Genomic DNA, 19,479 nt, shown 5'->3' on the forward strand with positions numbered 1-19,479 from the left:
TCAACAATTCAGTACCACAACTCCCTTATGCCACCACACACTTTTTTTTTTTTTTTTGAAAGGATGATATTATTAAGAAGAAAACAAAGCCAAAAGACTACAAAAGCTCAAGAGAAGGATCCCATAACAACAAGAGATTGGAGGGAAGTTCCATTTTAGTAAGGACATCAACTACAAAACTTGCAGATCTCGAACAGTGAGACCAAGTACAATGAAAAAGAGAGGGGACATCCATGATCTCGAAAAATAAATTCCAGTGACGCAGGAATTGTGGGGGGGGGGGGGGGGGGAGGGGGGAGGAGGGATTCATGAGCACACCAGCCAAAACTACTTCAACCTGAAGAGAGTCACGACAATGGTCTTGGAAAATGTAAAGGCCAAGGAGAAAGCCAAAAAGCTCAGCGGTCGTCAAGTCAGCAATTCCTAGGGGGGCTAGCAAAGGAAATAATTTGATTGCTAGTGGAGTCCCGAATGACTCCACCAAACCCAGTCATTCAAGGATTGCCAGGAGAAGGGCCATCAAAACTTAGCTTGAAAGAACCGGGGCGAGAAGGCAACCATTCCTAGATGGTGGATGGTGGGTGGGTGGGGGAGGAGCTTGTAGCTGGGCCAAGCACAACCAGTTGTCACAAATAGACAAACCAAAGAAAGGTGAGAAAGCCCTCTTAGTGCACAGCCAAGAGGAAATGAGCCCCAAGATAATGTCAACAACTTGCTCAATAGGCTCAAATTTTCCTTTGAAGTGCCTGAAATTCTGTTCAGCCCAGAGGCCCTCCAGGATATAGGCCACGCAAGCAGAGATCAGCAATTTCCCCAACCCAGTAGGGCAGTGCCCAGGAGCATCCGACTGGCAGCAGTCAAATCTGCGGGCAAACAGAACTGCACACCAATGTGGCAAAGGATTAAAGACCAAACCCACCATGAAAAGGGGTAGAGGAGGAGGAGGTGATAAACTAACTCATCCATCAAACCACAGAGGAGGTAGAGAGGATCAACCGAAAGGTCTCCACAATGCTGAAGATTTTTTGTGGTAAGGATCTTGTTGAGGCAAGCATTCCACATGAATAATTTGATTTTAGGAGCACAAGAGGTGTCAAGTGAAAGTCATGTCATGCACAGCAAATGGGGAAGACCATCCCCCGGTGAAAAGATATGCTGAAAAAACCGAAAAGAAGCCCCCCTTATTAGGCCACCAAATCAACTTGTCAGGATTTTAATGACGAAGTCATTGGATAGAATGCAAAAGGCGGCTAGCATCCAAGGCCTCAGAATCCGATAGACTACGACGAAGATGGAGGTTTCAGCTACTGCTAGTACGAGGTTAGGCCACAAATCTCTGACTATAAGGATAAGCGGAAAATTCCACCAAAAGTACTCATCAAAGGCTCGTCACCGGTCCACATAATATCTGATAGCCGAACAAAAACATCAGAAGCAACATATAAAGAGACCTCCATATAGGCAACAAATTTCTCCTTCTATCCCCCAAGGTCCACTAAGAAAAGGACCAACCGAGACTCGAAGCCACCATGTTCTTCCAAAGGTTGGGGGAGAGGGAATTAAACCTCCAAATCCATTTTAGAAGATGTGCACAGTTCATAACCTTTGTGAGGCGAATACCCAACCCACCAAGGGACTTGGGTTGACAAGCATCCTTCCAATTCCCCAAATGATACTTGAAATCAGCACTAGATCGTCTCCAGAAATCGACTTTTGATTTTTTCCAAATGCTGACAGATGGAGGTAGGGCAGGGCAAGAAGGATAAGAAGTAGTTTGGGATATCAACAATACAAGACATGAGGAGGGTGAGTCTCCTAGACTTGATAAGAAGACGTCCTTTCCAAGTGGCAAGATGCAACTAGAGCTTCTCAACCCAAGGAATCCAAATATCCTTGGAGAGCCAACCAATGAATAAGGAGAGCCCAAGATATGTGGTAGGGATGGAGGAGATCGAACAACCCAATTCACTAGCCATCTCCAAATAAATATTGAAGCCCAGCAGCGAAGTCTTCCCGCAATTTACCCTTTGGCCCAAGGCCAGCTTAAACAAACCAAGCACCGCCTTTATCCTTTAGTTCCTTCAAGGTTTACCAACCCCAAAAATTATAGTATCATCCGCGTATTGCAGAATAGGAACATCAAAAGTCGAGTGTTGATTGATTGGAGGTAGCCACGCTCTTTAGCTGAATATATCATGGAGGATAGGAATTCTGCCACAATGTTGAACAAAAACGGAGAGAGGGGGCCACCTTGCCTTATGCCCCTAGAGCCTTTGAAGAAACCACAAACTGATCCATTGAGAATAAGAAAGTATGAAGCCGAAGATACACAATTCCTAACCCAAAATCTCCAACGATCCCCAAAACCCATGTGCCCCATCAAATCATCTAATAGAGTCCAGTTTACTCTGTCGAGAGCCTTTTCCAAATCCAACTTGAGGCCAAAACGAGGATCCTTTGAGCGGCTGAAGTAATCAATGAGCTCATGCGCAGCCATGGTGGAATCGAGGATATTCTTTCCTTTTAAAAAAGCACCCTGACCATGATGAATCACCGTAGGAAGGAGCACCTTGAACCGATGAAGAAGGAGCGGAGCAATGATCTTGTATATACTGGAGATAAGACTGATGGGCAGGAAATCACTAGGCTGCTCAACATTGGTCTTTTTAGGGACCAAGGCAATGAAGGAGGCACCCATGCTGCAGAAGGTAATACCTAGAGAGTAGAATCCTCAAACCATAGCAAACATATCCTCCTTAATAATCGGCCAAGCTTGAAAATATAAAAATCACCATTGAAGCCATCAGGGCTTGGCGCCCTATCACACGCCATTCCCAAAACTACCCTTTCAATCTCACTGCAAGAGTAAGGGACATCCAAAAAAGATGCCACCACAAGGGAGTTATGCCCCACACACACATGACCCAGTGCCCATGGGCACAAGGCAAGAGGCCCAGACACTACACAACACTTTGACTAGGCGGGGTAACTACGCTCAACAGGGTGTCCCTGTAAGGGGAGAATAGGGATGGACCAGGATTTCCACTCGAGTCCCTAGAGCATGATAGTGCACCCAAGGGTCAGCTTCCTCATGCCCCAACTAGATGCAGGGAGGCGCTGCATGACCTATACGAAGGCCACATGTCACTGCAGTACCCAGACATGCATGTGAGCGCATGACAAGCTTAGGAGTCGGGGGCTTTGTAATGAATGCCATGCTGGATGACGGAGTGTAACCGACGGTGACATAGTTGGTGGGAGTGGAACTAAAGCTGAAATAGTTGGCAGGAATTGTAACTAATGCCTAGGTGTAGCTTATTTGGACTGTAACCGATGCCTAGGTGTAGCTTATTTGGACAGTAACTGATGCCTAGGTGTAGCTTATTTGGACAGTAACTGATGCCTAGGTGTAGCTTATTTGGAATGTAACTGATGCCAGGTATAGCTTATGTGGACTTTAACTGATTATATGCCAAGAGGGGATTGGCTAGCTTTAGAACCAGTATAAATGACCCACAATTAGTGCATAGCAGTTCCTTCTAGATGGGCTGGCTCACCGCTCACACCGATATAAAGTAGAGCTCTTGTACAAGTTGATATCATTCCTCTTGTTAGAAGATTCATCTATTCCAAATTTCCAACCTTTCTTGTTCTTTCTCTGAGTGATCTTTTTGCTCTGTTTTATCAATACTCTGGCTCAAGGTTCAGAGGAAGAGACCTAGGCTGCACAGTACACACCACACGGTCAATGCGTCAACTGCAAAGTGCTTCCAACTTGCCCCTTAATGCCTATCTTGGTAATATTAAGTGTCTAATTAAAGGTGCTAAAGGAAGTTACTCTGCCCATTGCTTTACAGCTATACTATAAAAATAAATTAAATTAAATGCTGCTTATGCCTCTTTAATTATCAATTAAAGGCAAAGTTCTCTTCAGTTTTGAGTCATATATTCTCTAATAATGCCTTCACTTTTTTTTTTTAAATGTATGTGTGTGTGTGTGTGTGTGTGTGCTGTTTGTGTTAACTAGCAGTTATCTTTATCCTCTTTTTTTAAACTCTCCTCATCTTTTTCTTTTTCTTCAACCAAGGCTGCACTATATATGCTAAACATGATGCAGCAAAGATGGGTTCCAGAGCATGCCTGAAAGCTAGAAATACAAGGCACTGAGCTCTTAGTTGCTTCAGATGATGATCCTTAAAGGGCATAACCGCAACAGGTCTGCTAATACCAGTTTCTGCACTGCTCCTTGAGTCACAGCCTATATCTTTCTGAATGATCTCTGATCTTGCTTTTGAGAATGAATTGTGGTCCCTCTGATCACCAAGCTCGCTTTTTCCAAATACCTTATCCTTATTTTGTGCTCCGAGACTTGGACTTCCCTGCATTCAGATATTCATCAGCTCATAAACAATGAATTTTCCAGTAACAACTCTAGCCACCAAAACTTAGGCATGAAACAATTTGATCAATTGTATAACTAGCTAATTAGAAAAATAAAAGCATCAGAGAAACATGTAATAGCAAATGTTTGTGACATTGAAGAAAGACTGAAGAAAAATCCATATATATTTTTGTTAAATGAGTAATACTGTTATTGCAACCAAACCAACCGAAACGAGATCAAAGGAGCACTCCCCTAACAACAAGAGACTGCCAGAAAGCTCCTTGCTTAGCAAGCAAATCAGAAAAATCCATATATGCCAAGTAACAATCCATGTTCAAACCAGCAGTAGCCATCCATGAGAGAAAACTTGGCTTCTGTTGGACTAAATTAAGCTTGGTTAAATGGGAGGAGGTTTGTAAGCAGTTGGGGGTTTGGGAATTAGAGATACTTCTCTCTCTAACTCTGCTCTGTTGATGAAGTGGATTTGGAAGTACAACAAGGATCGGCATTTGATTTGGCATGCTTTTATCAAAGAAAAAGCAAGGCTCCCCTCTAGTTGGTGGCCAAAAGGAGGACGTATTCATGCCCTCTCGCCTGCCTGGTAAAAAATTGCTCAACTCCTGCCTAAATTCAAAATTGTCACAAAATGCTACATCGGCAATGGAATTTATTCGAAATTTTGGACTGATTGGTAGGTGGGTCAGTCTCCCCTCAGAAGTAGCTTCCCAGAAATCTTCTCTCTCTCTAATAATTCAGAGATCAATATCTCGGACAGTTGGTCTAATAATGGGAGTTGGAACCTTAATCTTAGAAGAAACCTTTCTGACACTGAAGCCCCAGCTCCTTCTCGCTCTCCTGCTCAGACATCCAAACTCTTCCCAAGATACCCTGATCTGGACCCCTTGCTCTAAGGGAAATTTTTCTACCTCTTCGGCCTATTCATTCATAAGCAACTTACCAATCCAACCAAATCACCCCGCTGCATGTGCCTGGGACCTGCTTATCCCTCTACGTGCCAAGTTTTTTGTCTGGTTTGTATGCAAAAACAAGATTTTGACCTCAGATGCTTTAATCCGGCGGGGTACTCCTGTCCTGGACCCATTTTGCCCATTTTGCGCAAATGCTTCAGAAACAGCCTCCCATGTCCTTCTGATGTGCCAATTTGCCTACCGAATTTGGACATCCTTCTTAAGCAGGATTGGTCTTCAATTCTATACCCCTGGAAACATTGTTGACACTATCATCTCCCTCACCAGCGCAAAGCTCCCAAAGCTAGGAAAAATGACGTTATCTTGTTGTGTGGGGCATATTATTTGGGCTCTTTGGAAGGAACGCAACAAAAGGAAATTCATCCTCAAGTCTTTGCCTATTGAGGTGTTGACTGATCAAATATCTGGCCAGGTTTCTATCTGGCTCTTAAACAAAAAAGAATTCAAACCATTCAGTAACACCAACTTCAGAGGAAACTGGATATCTATTGCTCAGATGATCCTCATCTCGCCGACCTCCTGCTATGGCTTCATGGACTCCGCCTCCTCCTAGTTTCATAAAACTCAACTTTGATGGCAGTGCATTAGGTTGCCCTGGGCCTGCAGGATTTGGTGGGGTTAACCACAATAGAAATAGTGATCTACTTTATTCATATGCAGGGCCCCTTGGCATAGCTGACTCTACTACTACAGAACTTGCAAGCCTTCTTCATGGGCTCAAGGTTTTCACTAGCCACCTCTCTGGCCCCCTTCTAATTGAAGGTGACTCGAAAGTTATCATCAATTGGTATGCTAACCATGATTACCCCCCGTGGCAGCATTGGGACGTGTTCAATGAAATTTGTAATTTACTTTCTGATTTAAGCTGTAATTGGATCCAAATTCCATGTTATGCTAATCATTTAGCGGATTCTCAAGCTAAGGCGGGTGTTTCTCTCCAACATTTTGTTGTGGAGTCAGGCCCCCAAAGTTAGGTTTGTTTCTCTCCTTTGTTTATCAATATACGCACTTTTATAAAAAATAAAAAAAAAGATAATGATTATAAATTGTATATCCATTTTATGGTGTATACAACGGTAAAGAAATAACTAATCATTTAGTAGATGCCACACATGACAGTGACAAAGTTGTCCAATAATGAAACTATATTTTGCTCAAATGCCATATATGAAAAGCTTGGACATCCTAAAACTATTCTCATCATCTTATAAAAAAGAAATTGTAAAGACCTAAATCTTTGCAAAACACTTTTCATTAACAATATAAAAAAAGAAAAGCAAAAAAAGTTAAAGAGGATAGACATTTTAAAATTTATAAAAAGGAATTTGCATCACCATCTTCTTTTAAGTATTACGACCTAAAAGATTACATATTTGTAACCACATACAATCAGATCCCTCTTAATGATAATTTTTTTTTGAAGAAGAATAATAATTATTTGTACACACCTCAAAAATGAAAAAGTTTTAAAACATACCTTTGTCACATATTTCACAATATATGAAAGAAGACCAAAGCACCCCAGTAAAAAAACCACTCACTCTCTGATTTAATATGAAATTTTAAAAGCTATACAACATGTACATATGCAGTCATTCTCTGAGCAGTTGTACATCTTCTGAGGAACCTACCCAACCAGCCTCCATGTTTAAGTAATAGATCCTCATCTGAACAACCCATCCAGTATGAAATGAGTGGCCCCAAAGTCCACATTATAAAAGAGAAAGTACCATAAATGTCAAAGCTCTTTAAAAGTTTGCTGACTCTTTGACAAGTAAAGTAGTTTTCCCTCTCAAGAAATAAACAGGTGACACAGTTTAACAAGAATTTGAATATAGAAGCTTGGGATATATTGTGTGTCTCAACCCCTATAACCAAATTTAATAATAATAATAATAATGATAACAACAACAACAACAACAACAACAACAGTAATATTAATACTAACAAAACACGAATAACAGCTACCTGTCCCATCTTATATGCATTTGCCGCTGACTGTGAAAGTCCTCCCTCATCCCCAGGAGAAGAGGAAGTTAAATGGATTCCTGAAACTTTCTCTGGATAAACATCCCCAAATCTCTCCTTCTGCATTCTTGAAACTGCATCTTGATTCTCAAATGAACTGCCAACATGATTTGCAGCAGGAAAACCTGTTTTTGCTGTTGAATAAGAGCTGAAAGCACCAGATAGCCCATTATTTCCTTTCCCAGCCCCACTTGCAATATTTGCTGTTAGGTTGCCACCATGTAATATATTATTTAGAGGTCCAGATGCTCTTCTTGGAAATTCAAAGTTCTGTTTGTCCGGAAAACGAGAGTCATGGATGTTGGTTTTAAGCTCAGATCCATATGTAGCTGCTTCGTTACTGCTTGCTGGAGATGGATCCATAGTCTGTTGAATGGAACTTCTATCCTCTACTGTATAACCAGAAGGCGCATTTGAAACAAATTTAAAACCTTGAGCATTATCAGTTGGCAAACCAAGCTTAGTTTGATTCCACAAACCCTTAGAACTCAAACCAGATGAAACAGGAAAATTGTCTTGCTTTCCTCTAAATATAGATCCAGGACCAGCTAGCTGAGCAGAAGTCATTTGAGAATTTTCAACTCCCTTCATGAAAACACTGCTATCAGCATCACCTCTATTTGATGGTTTCCCCTTTTTTAAATTGAAAGCAGTGTTTGAATTATTATCTTGTGGCACATCCAAAGCAATTGTAGAGTCAGACTTCTTTCTCTTCCCTGCAATCTTTTTACCATCCTTATGTTTGGTAGAATCATGCCTTTCCTGAGAGTTTGCAGACCTAGTGTCTTCCATGCCCAAGCTAGCTGGACTTTCATGCTCAAAGGACTTGGTACTGTCTCCACGAGTGGGCACCAATGGTGGTCTATTAGAAAAACCCACATCCTGCTTGACCATCTCATTCTCAGTTGAAGAAGGTAATTTAGAATCCTGTTCCTTGCTCCTGCTGCTTGAGGCAGTCTGCCAACCACTGCTTGGCCCACATTTGAGGGGTGTGTCACCTCCACCAACCGAGAAAGGATTTTCTTGGACATCCTTGTCTTTGGATTGCAGCTGTCCAGTATCTTGCATTGGGGGAGCACCGGGAAGTGGAAGATGAGAAGACATCAATGCATCAATATCTATACCATTCTGGGTTATGACAGTCTCCATGGCTCTAGTAAGAGGGAAAAAACTCAAATTAAATTTGCATAGTTATGGTCATACATAAATGCAGGATCATACAGTTTTCGCACATAAAATCCCACTGCAGTAGCCAATCATTCCAGACATCTATAAGCCTCATCGAAAGGATCTTCCTGTGGCTAGGGTTTGCAGACATCTATAACTGAGCAGTGAGTGTTTCCAAGCCACACAATTAAACAGTCAGAATCTTTTGGTTGTGGAATGTAAACCAATACTATTCCCAGAATTTTCCTAAGATCTCACTTAGATGGTATACATATTTAAATCATTTCTTTGCTGAGAAATTCAGGTGGTGAGTTGCAAGTGTTTGGCATGCCACAAAATTTCCCAGATGCTGCTGATCCCAAGCTTTAATTTGCTCTGAGAATTTTTTCGTCTCGTATGAAGAAAGCATATGAGTATGACATGTACAACAAAATGTCACAAAGAATTTTCTTCTGTAGTCATTCTTTGTTTTTACTTAAAAAAAAAAAGTCATTTTAAAGAAAAAAATTGAACCACCTGTGTGGGAAGCCCATGCATGCAGTAAGTAAAGCATTTTTTTCCAAAAACCATGGGAACCTATCATTAACAACCAAATTCAGAAACATAAAAGTCTCACCTGGAGATTACTTGATAAGGCAGGGAATTCTCCTTTCCACTTAATTTCATATGTTGGCATATCTGATAGGAACATATTAATGCATAAGGAATTAAAAACTAGAGTCATACCTAGTCAGAGGCTCTATTTTCTTGAAGTTAAGAAAAAAAGGGCCAGCAGGAAACAAGAGTTACCACATGAAGTTTTCTAGCGAGCTTTGAAGGCTCATCTTTGGAATCTTGAATAAGCTTCTGCAGAAATTTTGCTGCCTCCATTTCTACATGTGGCGAAGATGCCATCTTGTGAAAGAGAACTGCATCAGCGAGGAAATAAAGGTCATGCCAGAATTTCCTCTCACGTGAAGGTCAGTTACTCTCTCAGCACATCCAAAAAAAAGGAAAAACAACTCATCCAAAAAAAGAAAAACAACAAAGTTCTCAAATGTGCATGTGTGCCCCCAAATCCCACATTACCCATGGGACTTGAGCCCAATATCTCGCATTAAGAAAAAAAAAGGCACAAAAGATGAAGTCCCCAAATGCAATCATAGTTTCATCAATTGATGCTCACAGTCAAGGGAAGACTAGGCATTCACTCAACTATCTGGGAAGCATTAAGCCTAGATAATAAACCAGACATCAGATAATCATCCAAACGCTTCATATTACTCCACAAATCGATTGTATGTCTCATTTCAAAAAATTTATTATTTAATATTTTCCTTTTCTGTGTAGAAACCAGCCAGCCAGACTCGAAGTCACTATTTGACATGAGAAACTGAAAACATCGTTGCCACTGGATGTTTTAACTTTTGATAGTTGGACAGTATTCCTAGATGTGATGGGATTTAAAACGAAAACAAAAAAACAAACAGCAATTGCGTGCTGTTTCATCCCTCCACTCCCTATAATGTTTACCAATTATAGTTTTTTCTCTACTTCCCCTGATTTACTCAGTGAGACACTGGTACACCAAATAACTAAGAGCAATGTTTTCAAATTTTTTGTACAAATGGAGTTTTAATAATGCTCAGTTGTCAAGGAAAGGGATACTACTTTCAGCCCAAATGGTTTTTTCAGCAAGACCAAAAAACATTTGTGATTAAGAACATAAACTTTTCTGAGATAGTTGTGCACGGATATTTCTCTATGGGGAAGAAAGACACAGCATGTGACAGTTTATGGTGGATATGCACCAGCTTGCTTAAAAAAATCTTTTTCTCCAGGGGAAAAAGAAAAGGGAGAAAAAAAAAACAAACAGATAAAGTATCAAAGGTTAGTACTACGAACAAATTAACTGACAAAAATGTTATCCCCACCATCTTGTGGCGAAAGCTGATCTAATTGAATAAAGCAATTCCCTATGGATGCAACCTGGAAGCTCCTTTTTTACTTTTTTAAAATAGTAAGAACTGAATAAAGAGAAAAAGGGAAGTACAAGAAGACCACAAGAGCCGAGTATGTCAAGAAAATGAAGAATAGAAAAACAAAGCAGACAAAGATCCGGAGTTCAGAAAAAGTACCAAACAAAAAGTTGTGACCTAGCTTAACTAAGTTCAAACACGGAACCTGAAAGATTTATGGAATGATTATTCTAATTTTGAGCTTCATAAATTAATCTTTTCTAATCTGGCTGCAAGCTCTGGATCTTAGTACATATTATGAAGTCTAATGCATCTACAAATAGAATAGTGAACTTCGGGAAGAACTTCATGCTGAAGTGGAACATAGTGAATCTGTTGAGACGGAAGAAAGAGAAGCCGGATATGGTCAATTTTTACAACTGATTGTAGAAGATCTGAAAGAAAGAAAGAAAGCGCATTTGCTGGGAGATTCGGTAAGTTTTGCATCAAAAGAACTTTTGAAATGAACAAAATAAACTAATTCGAAAAAGCTACCTAGTCCAGCGACTTTGTCTCTGCACCGTTAATGAATTTTATACCATTTTGAGGCGAGAATAAGACATCAGTAAATCAAACCATTGTGCGATTAATGTACCAAATGAGAACCAATGCACAACTAGCTAAACAAAACCAAAGGCACTAACCGCACATTGAACCTCAAAACTGAGAATACGGCATCCGCGGCAACCAAAATTCATTGTTACCCGATTGCACAAACGAATAAGGAGTTCAGTGGATACAATTCCACCCAACAAAGAAAAAAGCTAAAAAGATGACTATGAATTCGTACCTGTTCCTTACACGATTACAAAATTTAAGCAGACCCCTCAAGGAGGAAACGGCAACGAAACAGCGGATGAAATAAGAATCCTACTCCGCAAGGCGACGAACTGTCATTGGACTCCAATGAAATCCTCATCGATGTCAGTGGAGAAAGTAAGAATTTTTGAGTGAATGAGACGCGAAGAACGAATCCACTCCCGGATGGAACTATGACGCAAGACAAGATCCTTTAAATCAGGACTGCCACCCTAAAAAGGCCATTAACAGGGACAAGCAATTTCTGCAACTTCGTTCCGTCTACCGACTTCCGAGTCACCATCGATCTAGGTTTGCTTTTTTCGTTTAGACACAGAGTAGGTGGAGGAGTAGGGACTCGATGAAAACGACGGCGAGACACAAATTTCATTTCGCACATTCGTTCACGAGCAGTGTTTTGGGCTACCATATGAGGCAACATGACCATAGCCCCTCATGAGATGGACCATTGTAAAATTGAATAAAAGATTGAATGTCTTGATCCGATTCATGAGATGTTTGGGTTTATAAAACCTGGCCCGAACCCTATTTTTACAACGTCTAACTTTCTATATTTTGGACATTGACGAATTAAAGAAAAAATATAAGAAGAATATACAAGTTAATTTGTCTTGGGGCTATTCGGACTCGGACTTTCGGACGATCAAACCTAATCGAGGAGTCGTGTTTTAACCAGGTCGGGTGCTGTGAACATGCAACTACTCCAAATTCAAAAGCAGCCTGTGATGTATGAGTTTAGTCCCACATAGTTGAGAAAGAGAAAAGTAAGATATTGCTCGTTGCTCAAAGTGGAGGAACGACCACGTATTGAATCACTCAGCCGCGTGGTGAGCACAGAGCGAACTATTCTTTCGCCTTTTACTAAAGAATACCGTGTGTTCGCCACGCAAAGCGGCATAAGCCAATTTTTGAAGGCTTGAGTAAAGCCTTACAATGAAATTCTAAATGTTATTTTTCCGGTGAACAGACGGGTCGTGTTCCCCTAGGTTCGTCTGAGAAATCTGTGATCTGGACCAGGTTAACCTCACACACGTGGTGCGGTCCCTATCGTTTGACGGACTAACAAATAAGCTTCAGCGGGGGAGCGGTTTCACGCTAAGTTAGTCATTTAACTTCCACAAACACCTTTATTTTGTTGCGCCAGACTAAAATTAAGAGTTTGTTTAAGTATTTTATTTAAATATTTAATAAAGATAAAAAATATTATTTTAATTTTTAAATACTTATTAATTTAAATAAGTTGAAATTTATCTTAGTTTATTAATTTGATAGTCAAATAAAATGAGTACTTTTATATAATAAAATACCTATTTTTTTTATATAAATTCATAATTTTAATATTATATTTGATTTATAATTTAAGAGTGAGAATTTAGATATTACAAAGTAATAATTTGATTAAGTATTTGGATATTATAAAATTATATATTTGATTAATTATTATTATTATTATATTTAATTAAGAAAATAATTAAAAAAATACTTTTTAAAAATAATATTAATGTAAAACAAGTTAAAATTTATTTTAGTTTAGTCAAAGAAAACAATCTAAAATAAAAGTTAAATCTATTAAAGTAATTTTTTATTTATATAAAATCCTTATTCTTAATATTAGGTTTAGTGATTATTTTAAGAGTCAGAATTTAGATATTGTAAAAGTAATAATTTGATAAATATAAATTAAGAATTTGTTTAATTGTTTCATTTTTATATATTTAATTAAATAAGTAATATTTATTTATTAATTTAAAATAAGTTAAAATAATTTTAGTAAAATTCCTTCTTTTACATTTAAATAAATTTAAGATTTTTAATATTATATAATTAATATTTTAAGAAAGAGAACATAGATATTAAGAAGTAACAATTTGATTAATTATTTGCATATTATAAAAGTAAAATTTGTTAAAGTATATTTTATATATTTATTTAAACAAAATAAGTTAATTTAATTTTTAATTATTTATTAATTTAACAAGTTAAAATTTTATTAATAAAAAACTTAAATAATATCTTATAAAAGTTAAATCTATTAGATTATTTTATTAATAAATTTTTCTATACTTTCTCTATATTTTTCACTTTTCATTATGTTTTCTGTAATGCACTTTTCTTTATATTTTTTGAGGTAGTTGAGATATCCATGTCGCGTGCTTGGGTTTCATCCAGCGTCCTCGAAGCCCAAGGCCAGGATCGATTCGAGAATTGCGAATTGAAAACCCCTTAATTTCACTGGAGAGGACACCGGAAATAGAATCATTGTTGGACAGTCGACTTTTTTCCGACGACCGTCAACCCTTACTTTTCCGTTCGAAGGATAAGCTTTTCAAGGATAATCTCTTTTATCCAAGCGTCTTCCCTGTTGTCATGGCAACCGAATCCTACTATGATCGGGCCCAAGAAGTGAAAGAATTCGATGATTCCAAGATCGGAGTCAAAGGCCTCGTCGACACCGATGCCGTTAGCATTCCCCTCATCTTCGTGCACCCGCCGGAAAACCTCATCGGCCTCAATGCCCCTCCATCCGCCACCCAAATTCCCACCGTCGACCTCTCCGACTTGGACTCTCCCCGCCGCCCAGAAATAGTTCAACAAATCCGCTATGCCTCTCAGGAATTCGGCTTCTTCCAAATCGTCAACCACGGCGTGTCTCCAAAGGTTATGGAAGACACCATCTCCGCCGTCAAGACCTTCAACGAGCAGCCACAGGAGGTGAAAGCCGCCCACTACGGCCGGGAAACGGGCGACGGTGTCAACTTTAATACGAATTTCGACCTCTTCCGTTCCAAGGCCGCGAGCTGGCGGGACACGTTGCAGATAAGCGTGGCACCGGTGCCGCCGAAGTGGGACCGGGTTCCAGCCGTTTGCCGCAGGGAGTTGATGGAGTGGGCGCGGCATGTGGCGGAATTGGGGGAGCTGCTAATGGGGCTGTTGTCGGAAGGCCTGGGATTGGAGACGGACAGATTGAAGGAGCTATCGTTTCTGCAGGGCAGAACCGTTGTGGCTCACTACTACCCCTACTGCCCGCAGCCGGATTTGACGCTGGGGATAGCGAGCCATACGGATCCCTCACTGGTGACAGTATTGTTGCAGAACGACGTCGGTGGCTTGCAGGTGAAGTACGGCGAAGAGTGGACAGATGTTGAGCCCATAAAAGGGGCTCTTGTCATTAACATCGGCGATATTCTTCAGGTACGAATTCCCTTTTCATCGGCAATTTTTACTACCACTTTTTTAACAATTTACAATTTTGCTTTGAATTACTTAGTTTGATTATATGACTCATATTCTGCTTTGTTTTTGTTTGTTTTTCTTCATGTATGACTAAAACATAATCTTAATCTAGTATTAGCTCTAGGATCTATCTCCTGCATGAAAAATTCTTCCCAAGGCTTGCTCGAAGTTATCGCCTTGGGCATTGGATCAGGCGAATTTTGCATCTTGTTTGGATGGAACAATCTAGTATTGCTTGCTTGATTTTAATTTCTGAGATTCTAGGCTCTGTTTGGGTTCGGCATATGTTTACATTTTTTTTCTTTCTTCTAAGTAAGCATGGATTTATGAGAGGGATAGAATGGTTACTTTTGTGTCAGGGCTTGTTTTAATTTTCTGCTGCAAATTATGGCAGTAAAACTGGAAGTAACAATAGAGTTGTCATTGCATACTGTGTCTAATTTTCAGATGGTGTCGAATGATGTGTACAAGAGCGTGGAGCATCGGGTGGTAGCCAACCCCCTTCGGCAGCCTCGTGTTACGGTTGGTATCTTCTTCAACCCCGACAAGAGAGAGTCGTCTGAAGAGTACGGGCCTCTGCCGGAGCTAATTTCCCCCGGCAAGCCGCCCATTTATCGAAATTTTCAACTGGCGGAGTTCTTGGGGAAGTTCTTCGGTAAGGAGTTGGGACGTTCTTTGGACTACTTCAGATTGTAATTTGTACGAGGTGATCAGAAGTTTCGTTCTGTAAACTACTCATAACTGGTTTATCAGCTAATAATCCATTACAGTTGAAAAGAGATAAAAAAAAGAGAATCGACCAGATCGGTTGCTAGCAAGCTGGACATCGCCCAACTGGGAGGATGTTCCTGTAAGTCGCGGAAGGGAGATGTTGAAGTTTGAGTGATGGAGGTCGAGGAAGTCTTGTTTTTGTACAGTCTTGTTTGTGGACTTGGGCGAGAGGAAGGTGGACAAAATTAGGTCAATTTCTTCATCACGATTAGTAAAATGTGAATAAATCAATTAGCAGTTGAACATACAGAAAGAATATAGACACTTTTTAAAAAAGGGATCCTCAGGTATGACCAGTAGGACCTTGCAAGAAGAAGAAGAGTAGAATTGAGTTCATTGCCAAAGATGAAATCTGTTGAACATTTTATTTAAAAGTACGTACATAACGTAACAATAACACAGAAGGAACCATAGTTGGCTGGATACACCACCGATTGACATGAACTACAGCTTGAAGTTGTTTTTTAATGCACACAGTTCCTTATTGTAAAACAAAGTGATGAACTCCGTCATAGTAAAGCTTCGATAAAATGCTGGCTTCTCCTCTGAAAGCAGTTCTGGAAGAGGTCCATAGCAAAGAGAATTCTCTTTCTCAGTTGGGCCAAAGAAAGCTGCTACGGAGATACGCGGCTTCTTGTGGGGATTGGCCGCCACACGATGCTGAACGCTCTTGTACAACCCATTCGACATAATCTACAAATTCCGTCATCAATATACATAATTAAACAGCTTCTACTTCAAAGAATAAAACGATATTAGATTCAATATAAGCACTAGTGTTAATGGATGTATCTTACTTGGAGAATATCACCTATATTTACGACGAGACCGCCATGAATGGGTTTAACGGTTACCCATTCCTCACCAATTTTCACCTGTAAACCTTCTAGTTCGTTCTGCAACAAAATGGTGAGCAAAAGAGGGTCTGTGTGTGAGTGGGTCCCCAAAGTCAAATCAGGCTGTGGGCAAGGTGGGTAGATGTGAGCCGCCATTACCCTCGACTCCAGGCACTTGAGCTCCTTCAACCTATCCTGGTGGAATCCCAACCCTTCACAGAGCAGTTCAGCTAATACTCCTGCGAGCTTCTTCGTCTCCATGCTCCACTCCATTAACTCACTTCGGCAGGAGGCCGGAACCCTCTCCCAATCTGGTGGAACGGGGGCAATTTCTATCCCGAGCGTGTCAGCCCAGGTAGCGGCCTTGGATCGGAGAAGATCCAAATTAGTCATGTAAAAGACACCACCCTGGCGCGACCGATCGTAGTGCGGCTTCTTCTTCTCAGTTGGGAGTTCATGAAATGACTTAACAGCTGAAAGGGTACCATCCATGATGGGAATAGGGATGCCGTGATTAACGATCTGGAAGAAGCCGAACTCACCGGCGGCGTCTCGTATCTGTTGGACGATATGGGATCTGGCTGGGTTAGCATTGAAGTCGGAGAGGTCGACGGTGGGGATCTGAATTGCACCCGGATGAGGGGATCGAAGGCCAATGAGATTCTCAGGCGGGTGGATGAAAATTCGGGGGATGGCAGTGATTCCAGAGTCTACAAGGCCTTTCACTCCGGTTTTCGACTCGTCGAATTCTTTCACGTCTTTCGCTCGATCGTAGTAGTCCACAGTAGACTCCATGGCCATTAATGAATACTGGATTCACTGAATACTCTAAAAAACTTATCAAAGAAAGCAGGCTACTACCATGTTAGGATCAAACAGGGTGGTAATGTATTTATAGTTTCGGTTGCTGCGAGTAGACGGGTTTTGCTGATTAATTTTTTGGGTGAACAAAGTACATGTTAAGGAACACCCACGTAATGCTGCTTCATTCAGTCTTACGTAGTTGCTTTTTTCTTCTTTTTTTATATGGTGAAACCAATGATCAGGATATGGATGCGTAGCTCACTTTTCTCTTTTGGAGAATCATCTTAACTCATAGGAAGCCAATGGTTGGAATCAATAATGTTCATCAGGACATGATCAGATCGAAAGTTGTTCAAATGGTGAGGATATATCGGTGTGGATTGTCTTGTTCTTTTGAACACTTTTTCTTTAAAAATTTAATAGAATATTGATCATATTGGAAATCTGTTTTCTTTTCCTTTCTTTTCTTTTCTCTTTCTCTTTCTGTTTCTTCTCTTTTCCTTTTTCTTTTTTCACCACTTTCTGTGTTCCAAACACAGCCCTAAGGATTCAAAGTTCCTGCAACTCTTAAATTCGTCAAATACTCAATTTTCAATTTACCAAAGAATGCAGGCTACGATGTCGAGATCAAACTGGGTGTTAAGTTGCAGCTAGTTAAATGGCATTTGTTCTGAATATTACTTAACATGTTCTCTTAAAAAAAATCAGTGGTATGACCAACATCCAAGTTATCTAATCACTGATTGAAAAATTGACATAGAAAACAATCTCTTAATCTACAAGTAAGAAATCCTGGTTTCTCTTCAAGGATCCTTGCATGAAATTACATAGGAAATGTCTTTCGTTGACATCCATCATTTCTGTTAAGGTACAAGGATCCTTGCAGGAATTGAAGTGCAAGATATGTATTTACATAACACAGATTACTTATTATTGAAGATCTCTTTTGCTTGATCGGTATCTTTCAACAGTTTGTAATTGAGCATAAGGGAAAGCAAAGCAAGTCAGAGCAAAATATTTTATACGGGAGAAACCTTAGAAGCGAGGATAATTGAATAATCCCTGTTGCCGGCCTCCGTTTTTTATTCTGCTTCCTCGGTTTCAATGTACTATTACACCTTGACCAGCACTTCTCATTCTAACTTTTTTTTCCTTTAACCAAGTGATTACAGATATTGTGGAGATTCATGTTTACTCGATCCCTCTCAATGCTGAGTACTTAATCGAGTAATCCTTGCAGCCGGTCTATGAGCGAAGCCTCCTTGAATCTTCCATTAACGGGAACTATTCTTGATAGAATAATCCCTGTAGTAACTTGTCGTGGTTTGAACTATCATTTCTCATTTCTGGCAAATAATTTTGGTCAAGTCAAAGCTTATATTTTTTTATTAGATTTTAGATGGTCACTGCTCAATCCTCGGTCAAGTGAAGAGTTTCTCAAACGGTGACTAAACTATTCATGTAGTTTTACTCAGTATTTTCCCTTCTTTTTGATGTTGAAAATTCCAAAACTTTGAAACTACGATTTGGAAACTATCAGCATCGAAAACTTGTAAGTCAATTGCCGATGCTTCCTTCCTACAATCTCTTAAGCAAGGCGAATCATCTTTTCCCTTGAATCTTCCTGTCATTTTTTTAGCAAATAAGTTTGGTCAGACATAAACAGGCGTATTTTTTACTTTTGAAGTGCACATCTTGGTGAGAGGAAAGCTAAGGGAATCCGTGACTGTGATAGAGGAATGAGAGAAAAGTATTTTCTATGGTGAAACCTTATTATCGACAATTCTCATTTCTCTAAGTCACTTCCTTCTTCCGGGGAATTTTCTTTCTTGAGTGCTATTGAAATTAATGGGACTATTTAGCTCATTGGAAGTCAATGGTCGGAACCAATTTTTTCAATAGGACTTGGTCGAACCGCTTGTTTTATTTCTAGTTTTATTTGCAACTAGTGATGTGACAATTGGTTTAATTGTTAATTGAAATGGTTTGGTATGATCAATATCCTAACTCTCAAATATATAGGTTTCGATATATATTTCTTAGCGTTCGCCTTATTTATATATTGTTTTACTAATTTATGCATATATTATTTGATTCTATGGATTTCATCCTTTTGGTGGTTAATCATTTGGAGGTGGGTATTGTATTGACACTGTGTCCTTGTGATCAAAATTTTATTTGAGTCGATATTAGTAAAAATTGAGGCAATTTAGACCTTTATATGTTTAGGTTGAGACATATGGGCAGTTGGAAATAGGACCATACATTGACTTGAATTCACATCACCACATAGTATTGTGCTTATATTGTTCATAAGATGAATGGCCACTTGATTGGGCATTTGGGTGTTGAACCCATGAAACCAATCACTTTCTAATCAAACTTCTTTTGATCTAGGAACTGGTATGAACAAGAGACATTGATAACAAAGAGGGCAATTTAATCTTCAC

At 39.7% G+C, this 19,479-nt stretch overlaps 3 protein-coding genes and 1 pseudogene across 3 annotated transcripts in view; 2 read left to right on the plus strand and 2 right to left on the minus strand.

Annotated features, from left to right (window-relative positions):
* Nucleotides 1-11,719, minus strand: part of LOC137956030 (chromatin structure-remodeling complex protein SYD-like) — a 29,938-nt gene extending 18,219 nt beyond the window's left edge. The window contains exons 1-5 of the mRNA XM_068803325.1: nt 11,356-11,719; nt 9,358-9,476; nt 9,185-9,246; nt 7,342-8,554; nt 4,141-4,379 (exon numbers count right to left, since the gene is read on the minus strand). Of these exons, the coding sequence (XP_068659426.1) occupies nt 4,141-4,379; nt 7,342-8,554; nt 9,185-9,246; nt 9,358-9,462 (1,619 nt within the window). The 5' untranslated portion in view covers nt 9,463-9,476; nt 11,356-11,719. The remainder of the gene's footprint in view (nt 1-4,140; nt 4,380-7,341; nt 8,555-9,184; nt 9,247-9,357; nt 9,477-11,355) is intronic.
* Nucleotides 11,720-12,202: 483 nt separating this feature from the next.
* Nucleotides 12,203-12,313, plus strand: LOC137957404 (U5 spliceosomal RNA; annotated as a pseudogene).
* A 1,239-nt stretch (nt 12,314-13,552) lies between these two features.
* On the plus strand, nt 13,553-15,408 carry LOC137956586 (DIBOA-glucoside dioxygenase BX6-like). Its single transcript, XM_068804129.1, has 2 exons — nt 13,553-14,576; nt 15,066-15,408. The coding sequence occupies exons 1-2, from the start codon at nt 13,752-13,754 to the stop codon at nt 15,312-15,314; spliced, it is 1,074 nt and encodes a 357-aa protein (XP_068660230.1). The 5' UTR covers nt 13,553-13,751; the 3' UTR covers nt 15,315-15,408.
* A 425-nt stretch (nt 15,409-15,833) lies between these two features.
* On the minus strand, nt 15,834-17,020 carry LOC137955202 (1-aminocyclopropane-1-carboxylate oxidase homolog 1-like). The gene is made up of 2 exons (XM_068802070.1): nt 16,187-17,020; nt 15,834-16,058 (listed from the first exon to the last, which is right to left on the minus strand). The coding sequence occupies exons 1-2, from the start codon at nt 17,018-17,020 to the stop codon at nt 15,834-15,836; spliced, it is 1,059 nt and encodes a 352-aa protein (XP_068658171.1).
* Between the last annotated feature and the right edge of the window lie 2,459 nt (nt 17,021-19,479).

This window comes from Aristolochia californica, unplaced genomic scaffold (assembly GCF_029961685.1).
Source record: "Aristolochia californica isolate CCGP_79_NKW_82.1479 unplaced genomic scaffold, dmAriCali1.0.hap1 SCAF_2, whole genome shotgun sequence".
Taxonomy (NCBI): Eukaryota; Viridiplantae; Streptophyta; class Magnoliopsida; order Piperales; family Aristolochiaceae; genus Aristolochia; species Aristolochia californica.

Bases quoted from the DNA above. Each gene is read 5' to 3' on its own strand.
- LOC137956586 (XM_068804129.1), top strand. From the start codon at position 13,752: ATGGCAACCGAATCCTACTATGATCGGGCCCAAGAAGTGAAAGAATTC. The intron at 14,577-15,065 runs GTACGAATTCCC...TCTAATTTTCAG, and splicing joins ACATCGGCGATATTCTTCAG to ATGGTGTCGAATGATGTGTA.
- LOC137955202 (XM_068802070.1), bottom strand. From the start codon at position 17,020: ATGGAGTCTACTGTGGACTACTACGATCGAGCGAAAGACGTGAAAGAA. The intron at 16,059-16,186 runs GTAAGATACATC...GGGTTGTACAAG, and splicing joins ATATAGGTGATATTCTCCAA to AGCGTTCAGCATCGTGTGGC.